The 22,265-nt window shown below is 42.0% G+C and overlaps 1 protein-coding gene across 1 annotated transcript; it reads right to left on the bottom strand.

Annotated features, from left to right (window-relative positions):
- Positions 1–22,265, bottom strand: LOC308284715 (myosin-7-like; the record flags this gene model as incomplete). Its single annotated transcript, XM_080725435.1, has 37 exons — positions 1–21; positions 1,958–2,092; positions 2,469–2,564; positions 3,062–3,166; positions 3,725–4,021; positions 4,317–4,520; positions 4,610–4,918; positions 5,107–5,231; positions 5,367–5,532; positions 5,910–6,093; positions 8,442–8,638; positions 9,194–9,312; positions 9,459–9,585; positions 9,705–10,094; positions 10,179–10,269; positions 10,351–10,496; positions 10,606–10,782; positions 10,890–11,132; positions 11,378–11,633; positions 11,878–12,014; positions 12,774–12,897; positions 12,979–13,184; positions 13,269–13,336; positions 13,453–13,762; positions 13,863–14,033; positions 14,170–14,319; positions 14,721–14,839; positions 15,209–15,347; positions 16,848–16,951; positions 17,041–17,139; positions 17,587–17,650; positions 18,435–18,527; positions 18,615–18,723; positions 19,646–19,673; positions 19,810–19,966; positions 20,535–20,678; positions 22,065–22,265. The coding sequence occupies 37 exons, from the start codon at positions 22,263–22,265 to the stop codon at positions 1–3; spliced, it is 5,811 nt and encodes a 1,936-aa protein (XP_080581561.1).

Raw genomic sequence — 22,265 nt, 5'->3', positions numbered from 1 at the left:
TCATTCCTCATCGAGTCCTTTCTGTGAGGAAGGACAGCAGAGAGAAAAACACAATTAATAAGAGAAGATTGTTGAAAAGAGACACAAGTGTTGCAAAATGGAAATTGAACAGATTTGTCAAGGGCGTCACAAGGGGGGGGGGGACTGAGTTACTAGGGCCCAAGGTGGAGGGGCCTTAATTATTTTATACTTTAGCTATTGAAAAATAGCAGATATACAAGCTCACAGCGCGGCACCGAGTGCTGCGCTGCAAGCTTGTAGATCTGCTATTTTTGAAAAGTCTTGAAAATGTGTGCAAATCTTTGAATATATGTATTTTTTAAGCGAACATTTCTAACTTGCTTCTGGGGGGTCCCTGGAACTAAATATTTTGAGATGGGGGTCCGTGGCCAAATACATATCATTGTGGGGGTCCTTCACATGAAAAGGTTTAAGCACCACTGACATAGAAACATAGGTTTTCCAAAAAAAATTGCAATTTTTCAATAGTTAAAGTACCCAGGCCAGGGCCCAGAATTTGGTGCGACACCCCTGCCTGGCTAATTCACATTGCAATCATTAATCGGAAGAAGAACACATCACTGGAGCAGCTCGGACAATTATAAGCCTTTTTATCAAGGTGCTAAGTAAAAGCAACTTATACAAACTTTTCAGGCCCCCAAAATAATCATTATTTGAACTGGGGACCCCCCCCAGTTCAAAAAATTGTCTGAAAATAGACAAACTACAAGGTCACAACACCTCGTTGTAAGCTTGTAGATCGGCTATTTTCCACTTTCTTACAAAGTATTTGACACATTGGCCATTTTGGTATTATAAAGGTCTTAAAAGTCATTAAATCTTCACTTTAGAAATGTGTACAGGTAGATACCCTGTGTGTACACTTATGCTTCATTGCTCCTTGTTAGTTTGTTTACTGTTGAGTGAGAAAACGATATTGCTCATTAAGCTAATCATCTGGGGTCCTGACTCTTGGTTTGGGAAGCCTTATACTATACTAAGCACCTGCCAGTGTGTTCTTGTTGTGTCCTGCTCCTGTGGCGCACCGGACTGGCCTTCACCTGGCTGAGGCCTTTCTTTATCATTTTTAATATTAATGATGATCATTACCAATATTTGCATTGCTTATCTGCTCTATTACACCTGGGTAAATACATAGATTAGCCATAGACATGGGATATCCTTATCCTTATCCTATACACTGAATCCATCTCTAAACCATGCTTCAGAGATCACACCTACTTAATCTATAATCTAGTGTAAAATTAATTAGCATATTATGTAGAATCTAGATAATATGCTAATTTATTTTTACACTTTTCTTTGTGCAATTGGTCCTCAGTTATGTTTATTATAATGTTTATTATTATTATTACCAGTTCTGTCTACTCACTCTCTGTTGCTCAGGGATGTGTACAGTCCTGCCTACCAGTGACATCAGGGTAGGCAGGTTTGGTCATTTTAAACAAGATTTCAAACTTTTTAATTTTTATTATTGTTATTAGTATTATTATTATTATTAAGAAAGATCACTGGCCTCAAGTTCAGCCAGCCAACTTTCCAGAAAGAGAAAGGCTGTAGTTTCATTTAGCTTGCAATCCCCATCGATGATGTCATTGCTAGATAGGTTTCTGAAATATCCTTAGCCCAACACCAATGAGGCACAGAGTGAGTATACGGAAATTGTGCCATCTTATAATGCCAAAGAAATGCATTACTCAAGTCTCCATGGCGTGAGTAATCAATAGAAACAAAGTCATTTTGGGGGTGAACTACTCCTTTAACTTCACTGTTAAATACAATCCATGTATATAAACTGGTCTGGTCTGATTTATTTTCGTCTGGTTTCTTTGATGAAGCACATTTTATGAAAAAGATCAGTTATCTACTGAAACAGATCTCAAACATGGGTCTTGACCCACTGTTTCGTATAATTCATTAAGAGGGGATTTGTTACCTTGGATCCCACATCACGGCTTTTGGCACGTAGTTTGTTGACCTGAGACTCAGCGATGTCAGCTCTCTCCTCAGCCTCGTCCAGTTCATGCTGCAGCTTACGGAACTTGCCCAGATGATTGTTGGCCTGTTCCTCCTACAGCATTAAAGAAGACAACATACAATGTTCACACAACAACCTGCTGTAACAGACCGGCCACAAGATATTGTCTTAAGAGTCACTCGACACAAAATATGTTTTGTCAACCAAAATTCTAAAGTAGAAATTATCTCATTGTTATCTGACCTATTATCAGCGATATAGCTATAGTTCCATTCACCCTAGACTCATGTAGCCACACACGATCTCCACCATCTGATATGTCTTAGTAAATCTAGATTCAATGTACTGTAGGGGTAGAAAACAGCAGAGAAAAGCTCTGCTAACAAACGTTTGTCCACTACATTGAATTTAGATCGTCTGGCTAAAGACAACCCAGTTATTGATTGTTTTTGTGGAAGTTTGCACTCACAGACTCCTCAGCAGCCCTCTTGTAGGCTTTGACTTTCATCTGGAGCTTGTCCACCAAATCCTGAAGACGCACCATATTTTTACGATCCTCCTCCGTCTATGAAGAAGACAATAATAGGAAAGAGCAACAGTTATGTATTCAGTATGGAGTATTCTGCTTTTGACCCGTTTTCAACAACCATGAATAGTGACTGGCTTATACAGTCTGAGTATGTCAAACCAGCTCTGAGTATGTCAAACCAGCTCAGTTATTCTTGTGGTTATACTGTCTGCCTAGAGGTCCCGACCCACAGGTTGAGAACCACTGGTCTAGAAGACAATTCTGTTATCTCAAAATTAATGATGAAGAAATTGTTGATAATTATATCTTCTTGTGATGACGACAATTACGAAAGTACGATGCAACGATGCTGCTTCCTCACGTCATACAGTATGTGAACAGGTTGTGTTTCTACCAATATAGAACCTATGTTGAATAAAACCGTAACCAGCATATAATGAGGTATTATTTAGAATGCTGAATGCATGTAAACATTTTTGCCAATACTGAAGTTGAGATTTAGGCATTTAGGTAAGACACATAAAATGAATTACCTGGTATGTTAATTCTTTGATGCGTCGCTCATATTTACGGATTCCCTTGATGGCCTCGCTGCCCTTCTTCTGTTCAGCATCCACCTCATTCTCCAAATCTCTTACCTGGCAACATCATGGCATTCATTATTCACTGATCCAAAAGATAAGGAGAACATAATAAGTGGTTCGTTTGTGATTACAGCAGGGGTCAGCAACCTTTTTGAAATGAAGTGCCATGTTTTTATTTTCTAGATAGTCAGTGTGGCATGTCAACATGAATTTGAATGACACCCCATAAACATATTTTGATTGTCAGGACATTGTTATACAGTAATTATCATTAAACTCAAACAATAACCCACTTATCTCCCTGACTCCCTCCCCAGTCAAAGTTCATGGTTTTAATGAATGTAGAATTATGTGCAGGATGTAATTTGTACAAATTAGGAGACTTAATTTAACTGACCACGTTTAAAACAATATTTGATTTAAAAATAAAAGTCCTCTCTCACACTTCTGCCAGTGTGCCAGTGATCACCCTGTGCCAATGTTGGCACCCGTGCCTAAGGTTGCCTACCCCTGGATTAAAGTATATCCCTTTACACAGAAACAATCAATGCAGTTTTGATATCAGTTCTACAGATACTGTACAAAAACAATTTAGCGAATGGTAGCACTCACCCTGGCCTCCAACTTCTGCACCTGCTTCTTGCCTCCCTTCATGGCAATCTGTTCCGCCTCGTCCAGACGGTGTTGCAGGTCCTTGATGGTTTGTTCCATGTTCTTCTTCATGCGCTCCAGGTGAGCGCTGGTGTCCTGCTCTTTCTTCAGCTCCTCTGCCATCATGGCAGCATCAGTAATTGCCTTCTTGGCCTTTTCTTCAGCATTCCTGCACTCCTGTATTGCTTCATCCACCTCTGACTGAAGCTGGGCCGTATCGCCCTCAAGCTTTTTCTTCTGGTTTATCAGGCTGGTATTCTGATTTCACATAAATGATAATGTAAAGTTACATTGTGGATAAAACAAACATGTACAGTATTAATAACTGTAGTTGATTAACAAGGGGGCCCTTAGCGGAGCACAAATTTAAACCAGAAGGCATCTTTTTTTGTTTTTTATATATTTGTATGCTAATTGTTGATCTTTTTGTATGTAATCTCGTCAGCATTGCAAATGAGGGTGAACCTCAATGCTCTTTTCGAGAATAAATAAAGGTTTCAATCTTCCTCCATCGATGTGGAGGTATTATGGATAATACTACTACTACTAATACCTGTGAATGCAGTAGCTGCACTCTCTCGCTGACATCCAACAGCTCTTGCTCAGCCAGCTTGCGGCCTCTCTCGGTCTGCTCCAGAGCTGCTCTCAATTCCTCCAGTTCGGCCTGCATGAGGTTGTTGCGTCTCTCAACGATGGCAATGTTCTCCTTCAGATCGTCATTGCTTCGAAGAGAATCATCAAGTTGGAGTTGGGCGTCCTTGTAATGGAAAGAAGACAAACACATTGATGAGTGTATACAGACATTGTTGAATCAGCAACACCCGGCAACAGTAATTGTTCTTTTACCTTCAGATGAGCATGAACAGACTTGAGTTGTTTCTGAGCCTCAGATGCCTGCCTGTTGGCCTGGCTGAGCTGGATCTCCATCTCATTGAGGTCTCCCTCCATCTTCTTCTTGAGGCGCATGGCCTCATTCCTGCTGCGACACTCGGCATCCAGGGAGGCCTGCAGGGTGTCAATGGTCCTCTGCATGTTCCTCTTGCACTGCTCAGACTCCTCGTCCTTCTCAGCTAGCTTACGCTCAATGTCAGCTTTGATCTGGTTGAACTCAAGCTGGGCTCTCAGAATCTTACCCTCTTCATGCTCCAAGGAAGCCTGGTATAGACAACAAAGATCATTGTATGCACTGCATACTGGTATTTGACATTTTAATTAATGAAGAACAGATTGCCAGACACTGCTCTGCATGGCAAAGCATAAGTGATTAAATTCAAGACCAACTTGGAGGTGTGAATTTGTTTTGACTACAATAAAAGTGGCATTAAACACAAAGGGCCTGTTACCTCAGCTTCCTCAAGGGCAGATTGAATCTCACTCTTCTCCTGCTCCAATTGTTTTCTCTGTTTCTCCAGTTCGTGGACGTTCTTTCCTCCCTCACCAAGTTGCTCAGTGAGGTCAGAAATCTCCTCTGTGAATATAATTGTAATCGGTTTTGAAACAAATGTGTCACACATTTATGAACCTACCTAAACAATGTGTTCCTCACCACTTCCTTGTTTTTCGGCTCCTGGTATTTTCCCACCATGGAAACTTTAAAGCTTACCTTGTAGAATCTTGTTCTCTCTCTTCAGGCTCTCCAGGTGGTCCAGAGATTCTTCATAAGAGTTCTTCAGTTTGAAGAGCTCAGTGCTCAGAGACCTGGCCTCCTTCCCGGAGCTCTCCAGCTCACATTGGGACTCCTCATATTTCTGCTTCCACTCTGCCAGTACCTATAGAGTGGATAGACAGAAAGGCATTCGTATGAATGGAAACATAATTAATAACTGTATCAACTGAATGCAGACACTGACAAGGCTAGGGGTGTAAGTAACAATATTAGATATCGCCTCAGCATGGCAATTATCCATGGACTTTCTGAAAGATGCATTCATACATTTGTATGCATTCACTAATGGTTCCTAACTTAAACCCTACTGTACTGTATACTTCCCCCCAGGGGCCTATACTACTGATTTATGTGGTTAACTATTATTACCTTATATACTGTAAGGCTTTCAATCCATATCATGTTAATATCTAAAGCATTCCAAATTGGACTATAGGATATAGTTAGAACTCAACTAATATTTCTCCCAAAACACGTCACCTTGTCAAAGTTCCTTTGCTTCTTGTCCAGGGCAGCAGCAGCAGCATTAGACCTCTCCACGTCCACCATGAGATCTTCAATCTCATTCTGCAGCCTGTGTTTGGTCTTTTCCAGTGAGGCACATTTAGCATTAACAGCCTCAACAGCCTCCTCAGCATCCTGAAGACGCTGAGCCAGCTTCTTCCTTCAGATATCAAACGATTAAATAAACAAATGTTTTTGTTTTTGCTCAATTGGTGCAACTAGAGGTTCGCGGCCCTTCGGGCCGCTCACATCTAGAGATCGCGCCTGCTTTGCAGGCGCTCACAGCTACGTTGCAGCAGTGATCCACCCACCCACCCACATCCATCCATCCGCATCCATCCATCCATCCATCCATCCACATCCATCCATCCATCCATCCACATCCATCCATCCACGCATCCATCCATCCATCCATCCATCCATCCACATCCATCCATCCATCCATCCATCCACATCCATCCATCCACATCCATCCATCCATCCATCCACATCCATCCATCCACATCCATCCATCCACATCCATCCATCCATCCATCCATCCACATCCATCCATCCACATCCATCCATCCACATCCATCCATCCACGCATCCATCCATCCATCCATCCATCCACATCCATCCATCCATCCATCCATCCACATCCATCCATCCACATCCATCCATCCATCCATCCATCCACATCCATCCATCCACATCCATCCATCCATCCATCCACATCCATCCATCCACATCCATCCATCCACATCCATCCATCCATCCATCCACATCCATCCATCCACATCCATCCATCCACATCCATCCACCCATCCACATCCATCCATCCGTCCATCCACATCCATCCATCCATCCACATCCATCCATCCATCCATCCATCCACATCCATCCATCCATCCATCCATCCACATACATGCATCCATCCACATCCATCCATCCATCCATCCATCCACATCCATCCATCCACATCCATCCATCCATCCATCCACATCCATCCACCCATCCACATCCATCCATCCGTCCATCCACATCCATCCATCCATCCATCCACATCCATCCATCCATCCATCCATCCACATCCATCCATCCACATCCATCCATCCATCCATCCATCCATCCATCCATCCACATACATGCATCCATCCACATCCATCCATCCATCCACATCCATCCACCCATCCATCCACATCCATCCACATCCATCCACATCCATCCATCCACATCCATCCATCCGTCCATCCACATCCATCCATCCATCCATTCATCCATCCATCCATCCACATCCATCCATCCATCCACATCCATCCACATCCATCCATCCACATCCATCCATCCATCCATCCACATCCATCCATCCACATCCATCCATCCATCCATCCATCCACATCCATCCATCCACATCCATCCATCCATCCATCCATCCATCCACATCCATCCATCCACATCCATCCATCCATCCATCCACACACACCACATCCATGCATCCATCCATCCATCCATCCACATCCATCCATCCATCCACATCCATCCATCCATCCACATCCATCCATCCATCCACATCCATCCATCCACATCCATCCATCCATCCATCTATCCACATCCATCCACATCCATCCATCCATCCATCCACATCCATCCATCCATCCATCCACATCCATCCATCCATCCATCCATCCATCCACATCCATCCATCCATCCACATCCATCCATCCATCCATCCATCCACATCCATCCATCCACATCCATCCATCCACATCCATCCATCCATCCATCCATCCACATCCATCCATCCACAGGTGACTTCAAACACGACCGAATGTCGGGAACCGCCGAACAAAATCTGTCTTTCCGTTCTTCATATGGTAGTAAAGATGGGTGCACATTAACTGCAATAGTTTGCCCTATCAAGAAAGAGTAGCTGCTTAGTCATCTAACAGACAAACTTTGTGTTCGTCTTACATAAAAAAAAAATAACATAACACAAACAAAAAGCCGGTCTGCTAGACAAAGTAAAATATGGCTTGTGTAGGAAATGTGATTATAGGGTTAGGGTTAGTATAACCTTGCGTCACCAGGCTTCCTGGGGGGAAAGCCTGGTATTTGTTTACAACGGGCCGTTTGATCCGGTCTAGTCTTAAACCACAAGCAGAAGAAGCCACGTCGCTGTTTCCCCAATCCCTATTAAAATGCTCGAGTATAGCCTAGAGTAGTCTTGCCAGTTGCTACGAGTTGGACTAAGAGATGAATATTCCAAACATTTTTTTTCAAAAGCAAAAGGCTGCATCAAGGGGTTTATTAGGTAGGCCCTAACAGTATGTCCTTGAGCGCAGGGGAATTATTTTGGGTTAAAACTGTTTCCGGTTTGATAGTTCCGGCCAAAGTGTAGACCTTTAAGGACTACAACATGACGTAGAGTGGTTTCCGCTCCCGACCGGATCAAACCCAGAAAAGTAAAGGGATCCCAGGCTAGGGTTAGTAAGCAGTCAGCTTGATTCCTATGCTGCCGTATCTTACTTGGCCTCCTCCAGCTCTTCAGTCCTCTGGATGGCATCAGTCTCGTACTTGGTCCTCCACTGAGCCACCTCAGAGTTAGCCTTGGACATGCCTCGCTGCAGTTCAGCTTTGGCTTCCTGCTCCTCTTCATACTGCTCCCTCAGCAGGTCAGAGTCGTGGCGAGCAGACTGCAGTGCATGGGCTAATGCATTCTTGGCCTGGTGAAATATTTTCATGCATATTGTATAATGATGTATGAGTGTAACTCCGGCATGATCTACTGAATCCACACGAGGCATGTGGTTACCTGGTATTTTATAACGACTGAGAGGCGTGGTGAGACACAAGGCGAAGCTGAGTGTCTCCAACCCTCTCAGCAGTTATAAATACAGGTAACCATGCCTCGCATGGCTTATTGCTTTTCTAAAACGGTTACAATATGGCAACATGAAAAATCATAGACATGTACCAATTAAAACTGTTCTATTTCACTAATAATTCACTACAAGGTTGGCAAGAAAGTAGTTCCCAGCTACAAGAAAGTAGTTCCCATTTTTTTTTTGCCAACAACACAGGTGCAGATAAATGGAGCACTGTGGAACACTGTGGAAAGAAACAATGCGCCTGGGTTTGATTTAAACTGATTCAAGGTGTGGATTATAGTCTCATATACGACAGCAATTAAAGGGAAACCAGACAATCAGAATCAAGGAATGGAACTAGCCGTTTTAGAATGTACCATTTGTGATGGCCAGATTATTATGTAACTTCACCTTTGTCTCCTCTTCTAGTTGTCTTTTAAGGTCCTCCATCTGTTGAGTATAGGACAATTTTCCTCTTGTCAGTTGAGACACCAGAGAGTCCTTCTCCTCCAGCTGTCTTCCGAATTCACCTAGTATATGGATTAATACAATCATTATTGTCCTGTGTGTGCGTGCGTGCGTGCGTGCGTGCGTGCGTGCGTGCGTGCGTGTGTGTGTGTGTTTCTATATGTTTACATATGTTCATTATTATTTGCATGAAGGGGAATAAATATACCATTTTCTGTTTGCAGCTTTGCTTTTTGCATATTGAAGTCATTGATGCTACGGTGAGCCTCTTCATATTTTGCCTTGTACTCGTTCGCCTGATCTTCTAAAGTCCTGCACATCTTCTCAAGGTTTGTCTGAAAATAAATTGAATGACAGAGAGCATTGACGCAATATTCCTTGTGGATGGTTCCAGATAATGTGGGCTTTGTCCAAACAAACAGAACACATGCCTGAATATAGCAATTTCTCCAACCTTTGTCTTGACAATATGTTCCATGCTGGAGACCACATCATCCAACTCCAGTCTGACTTCACTCTTCTCCTTCTCGAGTTTCTGCTTGACTCTCTGGAGGTTGTCAATCTGCTCTCCCAGGTCAGCCACACTGTCAGCTTGTTTCTTCCTCAGGGTGGCAGTGGTGGCTTCATGCTGCAGAGTGGCCTCTTCAAGGTCTCTGCGGAGTTTCTGGAACTCTGCCTCTCTCTTCTTGTTCATCTCTATCTGGGCAACTGTTGCTCCACCAGCCTCCTCCAGCCTCTCACTGATTTCCTCCAGCTCTCTGGCCAAGTCAGATCTCTGCTTCTCTACCTTGGCTCGAGCAGCTCGCTCTGCCTCAAGCTCTTCTTCGAGTTCCTCAATACGAGCCTTAGAAGAGAGAATTGTTAAATGTCACACATTTCTTTTATAATATTTGTGTAATTACAGTATATACCAAGTAACATTACATACCTGGAGCTCCTTTATTTTCTTTTGAAGCTGAATGGACATTGCCTGTTCATCTTCTATTTTGCTGGTGAGTTGACTGACTTCAAAGTCCTTCCTGCGGTGAAGGAATAGGAGTCAGAACAAACGTACTTAAAATACATTTTTAAGAATGTCTATATAATTTAATTTATTTTACTTTTTAAGACGTTCTTCAAGTTGTTGCTTGTCATTCTCCAGGTCCATTTGGCTCTCTTGGGTCAGCTTCAAGTCTCCCTCGAGCTTTCTCTTTGATCTTTCCAGATCCATTCGAAGCTTTTTCTCTTGTTCTAAAGAACCCTCAAGCTGGAGAACATCATAAAGATTAAATCAACTGTGACATTGTCAAACTACTTCAAAAGAGTGATAAACGCCCACGGGCACAGCACCAGAGGGAGCTCAGCTGCCTACTTACATCGTCCACTTGCTGTTCCAGCTTTGCTTTGGCCTTGGTCAGGGAGTTGACTTTGTCCTCCTCTGACTGCAGGTCATCCAGTGTTTGCTGGTGAGCCTCTTGTAAGGCCTTTTTCTCCTTGGTCAGCTTGGCGATGATGTCATCCTGAGAAGCCATTTCCTCAACCAAGTTCTTCACCTTTAGGAAGCAATGATGGTTTAAGTAGTATTGTAACATGTAAATGGTGGCCCAATAAATTGTTCACATAAGCAACACAAAAAAAGATGGCAGTTAATATGATATACCTTGTTTTCGGTGGCATGCTTCTCTTTCTCCACTTTCGCCAGAGTTAGTTCCAAGTCATCAATATCCTTCTTCAACTCAGAACACTCATCCTCAAGTTTCCTCTTCTTAGCAGTCAGTTCTGCATTCAGCTCCTCCTCATCCTCCAACCTCTCTGACAACTCTTTGGCTTTTGCTTCCATCTGAATCTTGTTCTTGATCAGGCCCTCACATCTCTCTTCGGCATCACCAAGATTATCTTGCTCCTGTTCAAGTATCAAGTTACTTGTTATAAACACTATATATTGTCGATGTCGGGTGACGGGTGGAAATCTTGTTTGTCCAAAACCGTTCTTTTTTTATTATCTTTAAAACAAGTTAAAGTAGTGAAAATGGCAGATCTACGAGCACACAACGCCTCGCGATGTGCTTGTAGGCTATTTTCACTACTTTTTTGCGACACTCTTGTTTGATGAATTAGGGCTTTAATTTACATAACATTCCAACTTACAGCCTGGACTTGGAGTTGCAGGTCATTCTTCTCTTGTAGAAGCGAGACCATTTTCTCCTCTAGTTCCTTCCTACGAGCCTCAGATTTTGCAAAGGCCTCTTTCAACTTGACGAATTCATCCTTCATGTTGGCCATCTCCTTCTCTGCTTCAGCAGATCTCAAGAGAGGTTTGATCTTGAAGAACAGCTTCATCCAGGGCCAATTCTTGACACCCATGAAGGCACGGATGTTCCACTGGATCACCAGCAGTGCATCCCTGTGAATTAAAAAAAATATATATATATTCTCAATGACTCCCTGCAAAAAATATTACTCATCAAAAATGGTGATTGGATGATGATTGTTAATAAACAAGGGTGTTTGAGAAACTAAGTCAAATACCAAGCCAATGCTGAAAGTTTTACTACTACATTCAAGCAATAAAGAGAAATATTAGATTAGAAATAACAGGAAAGGATAATCGTCTCAGTAATTTGAACACTGCATAGGCTGTTTCTGACCTTCGTTCAACCATCTTCAGGAATTCTGCTCTTGACAGCAGACCTCGTGATTTAGCCTGTATTCCAGTGATGATGAGTGACAAACGATCATCTCTCATCTCCTCTAGTGTTCCTAGGAGGCCAGCCTTGAAGAACACCTTTAAGATATAAGGAGCAATGCAATTAAACAATTTCTTTATTTCCAAGATGTGTTGTTATTGAAAAGAATAGATTCAGAACAGACTTTGTTACCTTACCGAGCATCACCACGAAAGCGTGGGGTGGCTCAAAGTAGCTGACAGAGTATAGCATCTTGCAATGGGCCTGGTGTACAAGATACACTACACCTCCAAGATTCCCATGTACCTGACAAACTACTTCTTAAAGGTCAAGGATGTTCACGATCACAACACCAGAGGCAGCTCCACTAATCATCATCAACGTAGATTTAACACTAAACAAGGCTCTAACTCGTTCTCCTGCTACACCATCAACATGTGGAACGCCCTTCCACAAGCCCTAAAGGAGAGCAAATCCCTAGCCTCCTTCAAAATTGGTATGAAAAGTCACCTTCAGACAGCTGCTACCCGTGACTTGTAAATAGACTAAGCCCCCATGCTCCCCCCCTTTGTATTTGATGTTATGCTGTTAAAACTGATATTATCCTAGATAAAGTACTATGTTCTATCCGTCTGTCTTTCAATGTTATATGAGATACTTAAAGTGTGGTTCCTGTGGAAATAAGCCTCGGCTTTCTAGGATCTCCTTTTAGTTGACCTTGTACCAGTGATTTGTACTGTCATGAAACTGTACTTTTTTCTATTGCAAACTTCTAATAAATTCTTCAATCAATCAATCAATCAATCAACCAATCAATCAATCAATCAATCAATCAATCAATCAATACTATAGTTTACCTTTGTGTGTCCAAATTTGTATTGGTTATGATCAATGTCCAGAGAGCCAAGTAGTTTTTCAGCTCCTTTCTTGCTATCAATGAACTGGCCATCGGGGATTGCAGCAGGATTCAGGATGCGATATCTGCAAAATAAGTGCTAGAACTTTGTAGTCCATCTTTAGTTTTTACATGCAATAGTATTTTAGCAATGTGCGCAGTGCTACCTCTGTTTGAAATCTCCATAGAGGATCCTGTTGGGGAAGCCCTTCCTGCAGATCCTGATGCCCTCCAGCACACCGTTACAGCGCAGCTGGTGCATCACCAGAGGGTTCTCCATGGCCCCAGGAGTCTTGGTCTCATTGGGGATGAGGCAGCGCACAAAGTGAGGGTGAGTAGACCTCAGGTTGGTCATCAGCTTGTTCAGGTTCTCCTGTGGAATTAAGGAAAACCTGTGTGTGATTCACCATTATAAAAAAAAAAAAAAAAAAAAGCTACAGTATCTAATCTTACTCACTCTGTGCAAGGCTGATACCGTCTGGAAGGAAGAGCCCTTCTTCTTCTTACCACCTCCACCTCCGTCGGCTGAAATAACAGTCAGAATTAAATTTCTTTGCAAAGTCATAGATCTGTGGTCAAATTAGTTGGCAGCATTGATATTCCCCATGGGCGTTTACATGGTTTAAACAATTAAGATTTACCTGACTCTGCTCCAGCATAACTTGCAAAGAGCAAGGACAACATCTTCAGACTAGACTTCTGGAAAAGTCCAACAACCGTCTCATTCAAAGGGTCTTTGTTCTTCACCAGCCAGTTGTTGATGTTATAATCCACAGTACCAGCATAGTGAACCAGGGAGAAATGAGCCTCTGCTTTCGTCTTGGAAGGCCTTGGCTTCTGGAAGTTGTTGGACTTCCCCAGGTGGTTGTCATACAGCTTAGCCTTAAAGGTGGTGTCACTGGCCTTGGGAAACATGCACTCCTCTTCGAGGATGGACATGATACCCATGGGCTGAGGAGAAGGAAATAATGTACATTGAAGAACAAAAAAGAACTCGCTAGATAGAGGCATCGTTTGTTATTGATCCATGAACACAGTATCAAGCTCTCACCTTTTCAATCAGGTCAATACAAGCCTGTAAGTCCATGCCAAAGTCAATGAAAACCCATTCAATGCCTTCTTTCTTGTACTCCTCCTGCTCCAGCACAAACATGTGGTGGTTGAAAAACTGTTGCAGCTTCTCGTTGGTGAAGTTGATGCAGAGTTGCTCAAAGGTGTTGAACTATAAAAGGACAACATACAAAACATTAGCCCAGGCTGTCTTTACATGCCTTTTATGTTTCTTTTTTTCTTTAACTCAAAGTGACAAGCTAATAACACAAAGTCCTTATTGTCAAGTATAAATTGTCATAACTCACATCAAATATCTCAAACCCAGCGATGTCCAGCACACCAATGAAGTACTGGCGGGGCTGCTTGGTGTCCAGTGATTGGTTGATTCTCACCACCATCCACAGGAACATTTTCTCGTACACTGACTTGGACAGTGCACCGATCGAGTAGTTCACCTAGAATGGAAGCCCAAATAAACTAGACCAGGTCAACCTGGTTGTGCCAGACCCCCTGTCTGTCATCATCATTTATGACATCATGCCTTTTGTAGGCATGTCATCATCATGTCATCATCATATATACCCTTTATATAGAAAACCCGGACCGACATTTGCTTATGTAGGCCTACCCATTTCATGGGTCTGGCAATAACTTTTATCAAATATGTTATACAATTATTTGTCATGTAAAGTGACCTCACAATCTATCATAATCTCTTATTCTCTCTCAACAAAACATATCCTTTTTTTCAATTATTGTGCCAACTATCATTCATGCATATAATCTTACAGGGGGGAAAGAAAGGGCAAAGACCAACAAAAGCTCAGTATACATAATTCCTTAATATAGCCCCTACCTGGTCAACACTTTGTCCCTTGGTGACCCACTCATTTCCAACTTTCACCCTTGGGTGACAGAGACCCTTAATGAGGTCAGAGGAATTTATGCCCATCAGATACGCAACTTTGTCAGCATCTGAGGAAAATAATGTTAATTAAAGGTAATAAGTGATTTTATATAAAGTATATCGTTGCTGTCATGCAGAAAACTCTTATCTCCACACTTTAACTTTTTGTGTTTTTTTGGTAAATGAATGCCCTATACTTGATCATTCTATATCGTCACACAAACGTATCAAAAGTACCAGATGTGCTAGCTCGAAAAGCGGCACGCTTTTGAGCTTGTTGATCTGCGAGCATTTGTGAGGACCAATTGAACTAATATAGGTTGAAAATGGGGGAAGTCATCGTTTAAATTAAATATGCCTCACAGGAACAGTGTCCTGACTGTCTTGTCATCATGTACCATCTTACTCCTGGTTGTTTTGTTTCTTCTCAGTCTCACCTTCAGTGCCATCGGCTTCAGCCTGCTCTTCTCGCTGCTTCTGTTTGAACTTCATGTTACCATAGTGCATGATGGCACCGGTCAGCTTGTAAATGCCGTTCTTCTCCTCTTGGGTAAAACCCAGTACATCAAAAGCATCCTGCAGAAAGGTGAGAAAGACTGATTGAAGATAGGTTGGTGTTGTATACAGCAAGGGGATGGTGTTTTCCTCTGGTGTTTCAGTCCGAGTGTATCAAAGACTGCGTTCGGAAATGCGCACCGGGTGTGTGCTCAAAGTAGTGAGTGCCTAAACCTAACCCTAACCCTAACCCTAACCTCAGTAAAACTATGCCTAACCCTAACCCTAACCGTAACCTCAGTAAAACTATGCCTAAACCTAACCATAACCCCTAACCCTAACCACACCCGGTGTGCATTTACGAACGCATCCTTTGATACACTCGGACTGAATCACCAGCAGAAAACACTCTCCCATACAGCAAGGGTTGTGTACCCTATAATTCTCACAATAAGCCATGCCTCCACTGAGCTGCCAGGAGTTCCCACAATGCCATGGTTAATGGGAGAGCGATGTTAACAATTAAATCAACTGCATTTATGCTTGTATGATGACACATACACTGTACCAGTAAGACTCCCTAATCGGGAGATAAGCGACCGTTGGCCGCTTATCTCCACAATCTGTCGGTAGATAATGCCGGTCTTATATAAGGGTCATTTGTGTACGGTGTGATGTCATACTGATGTCAGCAGTGTGATGTCATACTGATGTCAGCAGCTATGTCTCTATATATGGAGTTATATGTTGTGTCCAAATATGGGGCTTGTGAGGTCAGACTTAGTGAGATTCGTCGGTTATCTCCATATATGGAGGGATGTGTTGGTTATCTCCATATCTGGAGATTCAACCTTCAGCGTGTAACTATGGCTACCTAACGACTAGCCACATGACGTGAAGGTGAGTGAGGGTCTTTGTAACAGCCACCCCCAGATTTCCCGTGGAAATCTGTACAATATCGAGAAGGCCCGAACGGAAACTCTTAGTCAACTGGCCACCCCATCAAAGAGTAAAGGGACATCAAGGCCTCTCTCTTGTCAATGGGCTGGTGTCGGCCACCCCGTACGGGTTCTAGTCTGAGGTGATAGCCTGCCACCCCGTTAGTAGGCAGGGGTCCCGACAAGCCAAGGGGTCGATTGCACCAGCTTCCTCCTGCCGCGAAGGGTGCCAGCATGACTCACACCATCCTTCCTAGACGATTTTGACATCTTGTTACTAATCTGTCGGTAGATAATGCCGGTCTTATATAAGGGTCATTACGGTGTGATGTCATACTGATGTCAGCAGTGTGATGTCATACTGATGCGGAGATATGAGCAGGGCAAAGGTGTGACGTGTGACGTGTGACCGACCGACGGACGGACGGCCGGTGGAGGTTTGATACTAAACTGCGACCTGACGGTCGCAATTAACCACTTGAACCCTTTAGAATCCCTGTTCTGGGGCAAACATTTGGCGAAAACACAAAAGCTGATTACATTTAAATCAGTTTGTCTTTCAGACATTCAGTTTATGGTTCAGGGCTATTTTAAATCTTGGCTAGCAGGCTACTTGAATCGGAATTATAAGGTTTCGACTCACATCAGTTGCGATCAGCTCCTCACTATCATCGATAGAGGTTACTGTCGTCTCTCCTTGCGAGATGAAGGAGTAGTCATACGGATTGTTGGTGATGAGCATCATCTCTGCGAGAATTGTAGATGTCAAGTTAGGTATTCAACTGAGGCACACTGTTTCAGCTGCTAAGTGTGATGCATCGTTTTATGTACTGTACCTAGAAGCTCAGGTTTCTTCTGAGAGAGAATCTGGTAGAAGATATGGTAATCTCTCTCAGCCTTGAGCTGGAAGGTGACACGGGACTTTTCCAACAGATCTGTGAACAAACATATTCCTTATATATTATCAGGCGGACTGATATGAGGACAGGGCCCAAGAAGGTGTTAGAAAAGCGATTCCTGCTGTAAAGCCTATGAGTGTATTTAGTTTTATCATTATTTTTTATCTTATTACTATCATTATTAATGTAATGTTTATCTGTTTTGATGGTGTTATGATTTTGGTATCGACCTTGAGACACGTGAGACACCGCCGAACGAGCGGTAGCGAGCGAGTTGCCGTGTAGTAGAGCGAAGGTCGCACGAGCCAAATCAGTGCCGTTAGAATGTGTAAACCAAGGGGACAGAATAGTAAATATTGTTGTGGCGACTGCTTCTGCGACCGACTGCCGCTCAAAGGGATTAGCTGCGCTAGAAAAACACTAACAGATAAATAGATTTAGTAACTCCAAACTTGATTGAGTGGATGATATGCGAGTGCTTACATGTCTCAATATCAGCAGAGGCCAGCTTTCCACTGGCAGCAAAGTGAATACGGATGAATTTTCCCTAAGACAGACAGAAAGAAAGACAAACAGAAAGAAAGAAAGAAAGAAAGAAAGAAAGAAAGAAAATAGCAAAATCATATACATTGTAAAAAAGATTCAATTAAATCCATTAATGCAAAGTGTGTCTGTGTGACTATGTATCCTCTGCATCTTGAGACCCACCCAACCTACATCAAACTTCACATGCTGTGTATTGGTATTGTGGAAGACCCAAGATACTGAGGGGAACTGTGCTAATCAATGGTTGTCCAGAAATACCTACAGTATAAATCTTTCTTTCTTTCTTTCTTTCTTTCTTTCTTTCTTTCTGTCTGTCTGTCTGTCTGTCTGTCTGTCTGTCTGTCTGTCTGTCTGTCTGTCTGTCTGTCTGTCTGTCTGTCTGGAGATTCCTGTCATCAAATTACGTTGTCATAGTACTGAAGTCATAGAGTGTGCTCCAAGATCAATGATAATGGGTACTGTTGTACTCTGGGGCAGAGGACCCAAGACACTGAGGGGAACTGTGCGAATCAATGGTTGTCCTGAAACATCTACAGTATAAACCTTTCTTTCTTTCTTTCTTTCTTTCTTTCTATCTTTCTTTCTTTCTTTCTTTCGTCTGCCTGTCTGGAGATTCCTGTCACCAATATGTTGTCATAGTACTGAAGAGTGTGCTCCAAGATCAATGATAATGGGTACTGTTGTACTCTGGGGTATTGCATAACATGGGGGGAGGGGGGGGGGGGGGGGGGGGTGATTTGTTTAGATTTGATTAGCTGTCAAATGGAATTACAACAAACACTCACAAATCTGGAGGAGTTGTCATTCCTGATGGTCTTGGCGTTACCAAAGGCCTCCAGCGCAGGGTTAGCTTGGATGATTTGATCCTCCAAGGTACCCTGAAAGATTGAAATACTGGATTATTATAGTAATAAACAACAATTTAACAATTTACAGAATGGTTAATGACTATTCAGAGTAATAACCTTTTTGTCATTGCTTCCTTCCTTATTCTTGGAACTACCAGCTGCAATGCTGGCAAAGTACTGGATGACTCTCTTAGTGTTGACAGTTTTCCCAGCACCGGATTCTCCACTAAAGAAGACACACAGTTACATAAGGTACAGCTAGCAATGTTGGCACACATCAACACAAGTTTGACAAATACTGCAATTATTCCATGATTAAACCTAGTTAGACTGAGTTAGACTTTAAGTTAGTTGTGTATGTATGTGCAACAATGTCCTTACATTCATAATCAATTCAATCATCATCATCATTATCATCACCATTATAAATTGTATTTACTTTATTGTAATCATTTACATGTCTGTGTATCCTGTACCAGAATATCACTTTATACCCACCATGAATCAAATATTCTGATAAATACATTAAAGGGATATTTCACTATTTGATATTAATTTTATCAGCCCCCTTCGTATACAATCCCATTATAACTTTAAACTCCATTAACCATGGTAGATTCATCAAAAAACACCCGTCGATGGTTCTGGTGACTCATACTGCCGTCCCAATACGGCCATGTTTTTTCATTAACCTTTTTAATTCTTATTTCTTTTTTTTTAATACTTCTTTGGGAGGGCAGTATTAGGAGTGCAGCAAATAATTCACCAGAACCAAGGACGGTGTTTTTGATGAATCTAACATGGTTAAATTGGAGTTTGAAGTTACAATGGGTTTGTATAGGAAGGGGGCGTGTCTGATAAAAATTAATATCAAATATCTAAATACTGAATCAAGTTAAAAAACTTAACTTAAAAAAAAAAACTGTCCTGGGTGCTCTCAAAAGTATGAGTGGACAAAAATGTTTTTTTTTATGTTTTTTAAGTGAAATATCCCTTTAAGATAAACATAATTAGGAAAGAATTCACGAAAACACGATAGTAGTATGTAATATATCATGTAAATTGCCTTTGTTACATTGAAACTCAGGACAGACACTCATTTGCTATAGGCAAACACATCTGCACAGTGAATGGAAAATAGAACTCACGTGATGAGAATGGATTGGTTTTCCCTGTCTGAAAAAGATAAGATAATTATAATGACAACTGGACTTCATCTGTAGTTACCAGGCTTCTTTAGCACTGATCCACTTTAATTTGTATAGTTTTGTTGTGTGAACACAATGTAACAATCATGCAATGTTTAATTTACCTGCCAGCATGTACTGATAGGCGTTATCAGAGATGGAGAAGATATGAGGAGGAGCTTCACTCCTCTTTTTGCCTCTGTAAGCAGCAACCACCTCTTGGTTGTAGACTGGCAGCCACTTGTAGGGGTTGACAGTCACACAGAACAGCCCAGAGTAGGTCTACGAGATAATGGGATGGATTAGTGCGGGGGTTCCCAAACTTTTTTGTCTCAGGGCACCCCATAAATATTGTTTTAATCCGAGGCACCCCTAACATTATAATTTTCACTCCCAGCACCTTATATTTATAGCATATCATCGTTGTCGGGTGGAAACCTTGTATGTCCAAAACCGTTGAAAACAGCAGATCTACAAGCACACAACGCCTCGCATCGCGAGGCGTTGTGTGCTTGTAGATCGGCTGTTTTCACTAGTTTTGTGCGACAGTCTTGTATGATGAATTATGATGTTTATGTTGCGAGGAAAACGTTGAGATAATAGCCATTTTGGTTAGAACTGACTGAAAATAACTTTGTACTTCAAGTTTAAAATGATAGCAAACATTTTTTCAAGTGTCCAGATAAATTCCAAATATGATCAAATTATCTCGCGGCACCCCTGGACTGCCGTCACGGCACCCCGGGGTGCCCCGTCACCCACTTTGAAAGGATTAGTGGAGAGCAATGCATGCGTGACTCCTTTTTAAATCATTGATTGAAGGAGAATTGTAATGATGCTGTAGTCTTACATAGATCATCCATGCAGCATAACGCTCTTTGAGGTTAAACAGCACGGCCGGCTCATGCAGGAAGGTGAACATCGCCATGTCTTCAATTTTATCAAACTTCGGCGGGTTCTGAGGATGGACATCGTCCTCTTTCACGGTCACGGTCTGCAAACACAAATAGTAGCCATCAATACAGTGATAGACAAGGTAACTACTCATAGGCCTGGGTGATGGTACCGTAGGTGTACAGTAGGCCTACATGCACTCCAAATCAACAATCCATCTTCCATGATGCAGGTGTCTTATTATCACATTGAAAGGGGTTACTCAATATGTTTTACAAATAAAAGTATTGGGTTTTGGCTTTGTAGCAGGTATAGTAAAACAATTTCATTTGCAGCAGTAGTATGAATAATGAAGCTATGCACATTCATCGGTCATTCATTGTTCAATGTCCATACATTGGTCACAGTACACTTGAGGTGCTTGAAGGTGATGTGTGTGCATGCGTCCTCCTATACTTCAAAATATTACCCATATGTGTATGTGCGCACTGTGCAGTATGCGTGTATAAATATCTTTATACATGCATTTCTATGATTATGTACATTTACAGTGCATAATAACCAGTACATTGTTTTCAGTGGTATTTTCTTTCTATTAAATGAATTTTAACCACTTTCCTGGTGTTAAGAGAATCATTTTCAAACATTTACCAAAATAGCAGATCTGCAAGCTCACAACGTGGTGCATGCAACTTCACGAGCTTGTGCAACACCTTCAGAGGATGACGTATAAAATAAGCCATAAGCTGTAAACGGTTTGCTAGTGTTAATTTCGTTGACAAAAACTAAGACTAAAAATGTTAGTCGACTTTTTTTCACTGACGAAAACTAAATAAAAAACAAGATAAAAGCTAAGCTGATGAATAAAACTATGACTAAATGTACTGTGTCTTATTGTAGCCTACTGTGCTGGGTTGGTTGAACTAGAATCATTGGTTCCACTGTATAACTGGGTGTGGTATTATTGTACTGTATTCCTTAAAATTGTGTTTTTCATCAAAAGGATGAGAGAAAAATGATATGTGGGTAATTTCTTTTAGATAAGATGGATAATATGTTCTAGCTGACAAAAGATTTAAAGGGGTAAAATAATTGTCCTGACTAAAACTATACTAAAATGTCAACAGTTTTTGTCAAAAATGTCAACTAAAACGAGACTAACTAAAATGATAAGACTAAAAGGCTTGACTTCTAGTCGACTAAAACTTGACTAAATAAAGACAGGATGAGGTTGACTAAATGTGATAAAAACTAACAAAGGTGATTGAAACTGGACTAAGACTGACATTAAATAAAAAATAAATCATGTAAAATGATCATGCTGATAAAATTAACAATACTGTTAGCCTTATGCGCTGTGATTCAGACAATGAATGGAATCCCATCCTCTCTCATCCTCTATGATCCCTTATATCACCTCCAGGCGTGATGATGCTAGATCGGAAGCCAGTCACATCCATGACTGACAGCAGATGTTGGCGGTTACCTTCCCCTTCTCGGTCTCAGCGGTGACTTTGTTCCCCTCCCGGCTGGTGATGGATGCCTTGACGTATTCCTCGTCCGTGTCAGGGACGAAGCATTCCTTCTTCATGTCAAAGGGACGCGTCTGGGCCTCCAGGCGCTCCTTGTCCGACTTCCTCAGAAACGGAGCAGCCGGCCCGAACTCTGCCATGGCGGCGTCACCCAT

This window comes from Nannobrachium achirus, assembly GCF_963921795.1.
Source record: "Nannobrachium achirus genome assembly, chromosome: 5".
Lineage (NCBI taxonomy): Eukaryota > Metazoa > Chordata > Actinopteri > Myctophiformes > Myctophidae > Nannobrachium > Nannobrachium achirus.
The sequence above is the reverse complement of the archived record's forward strand: the minus strand, read 5'-3'. Positions and strand labels throughout refer to the sequence as shown.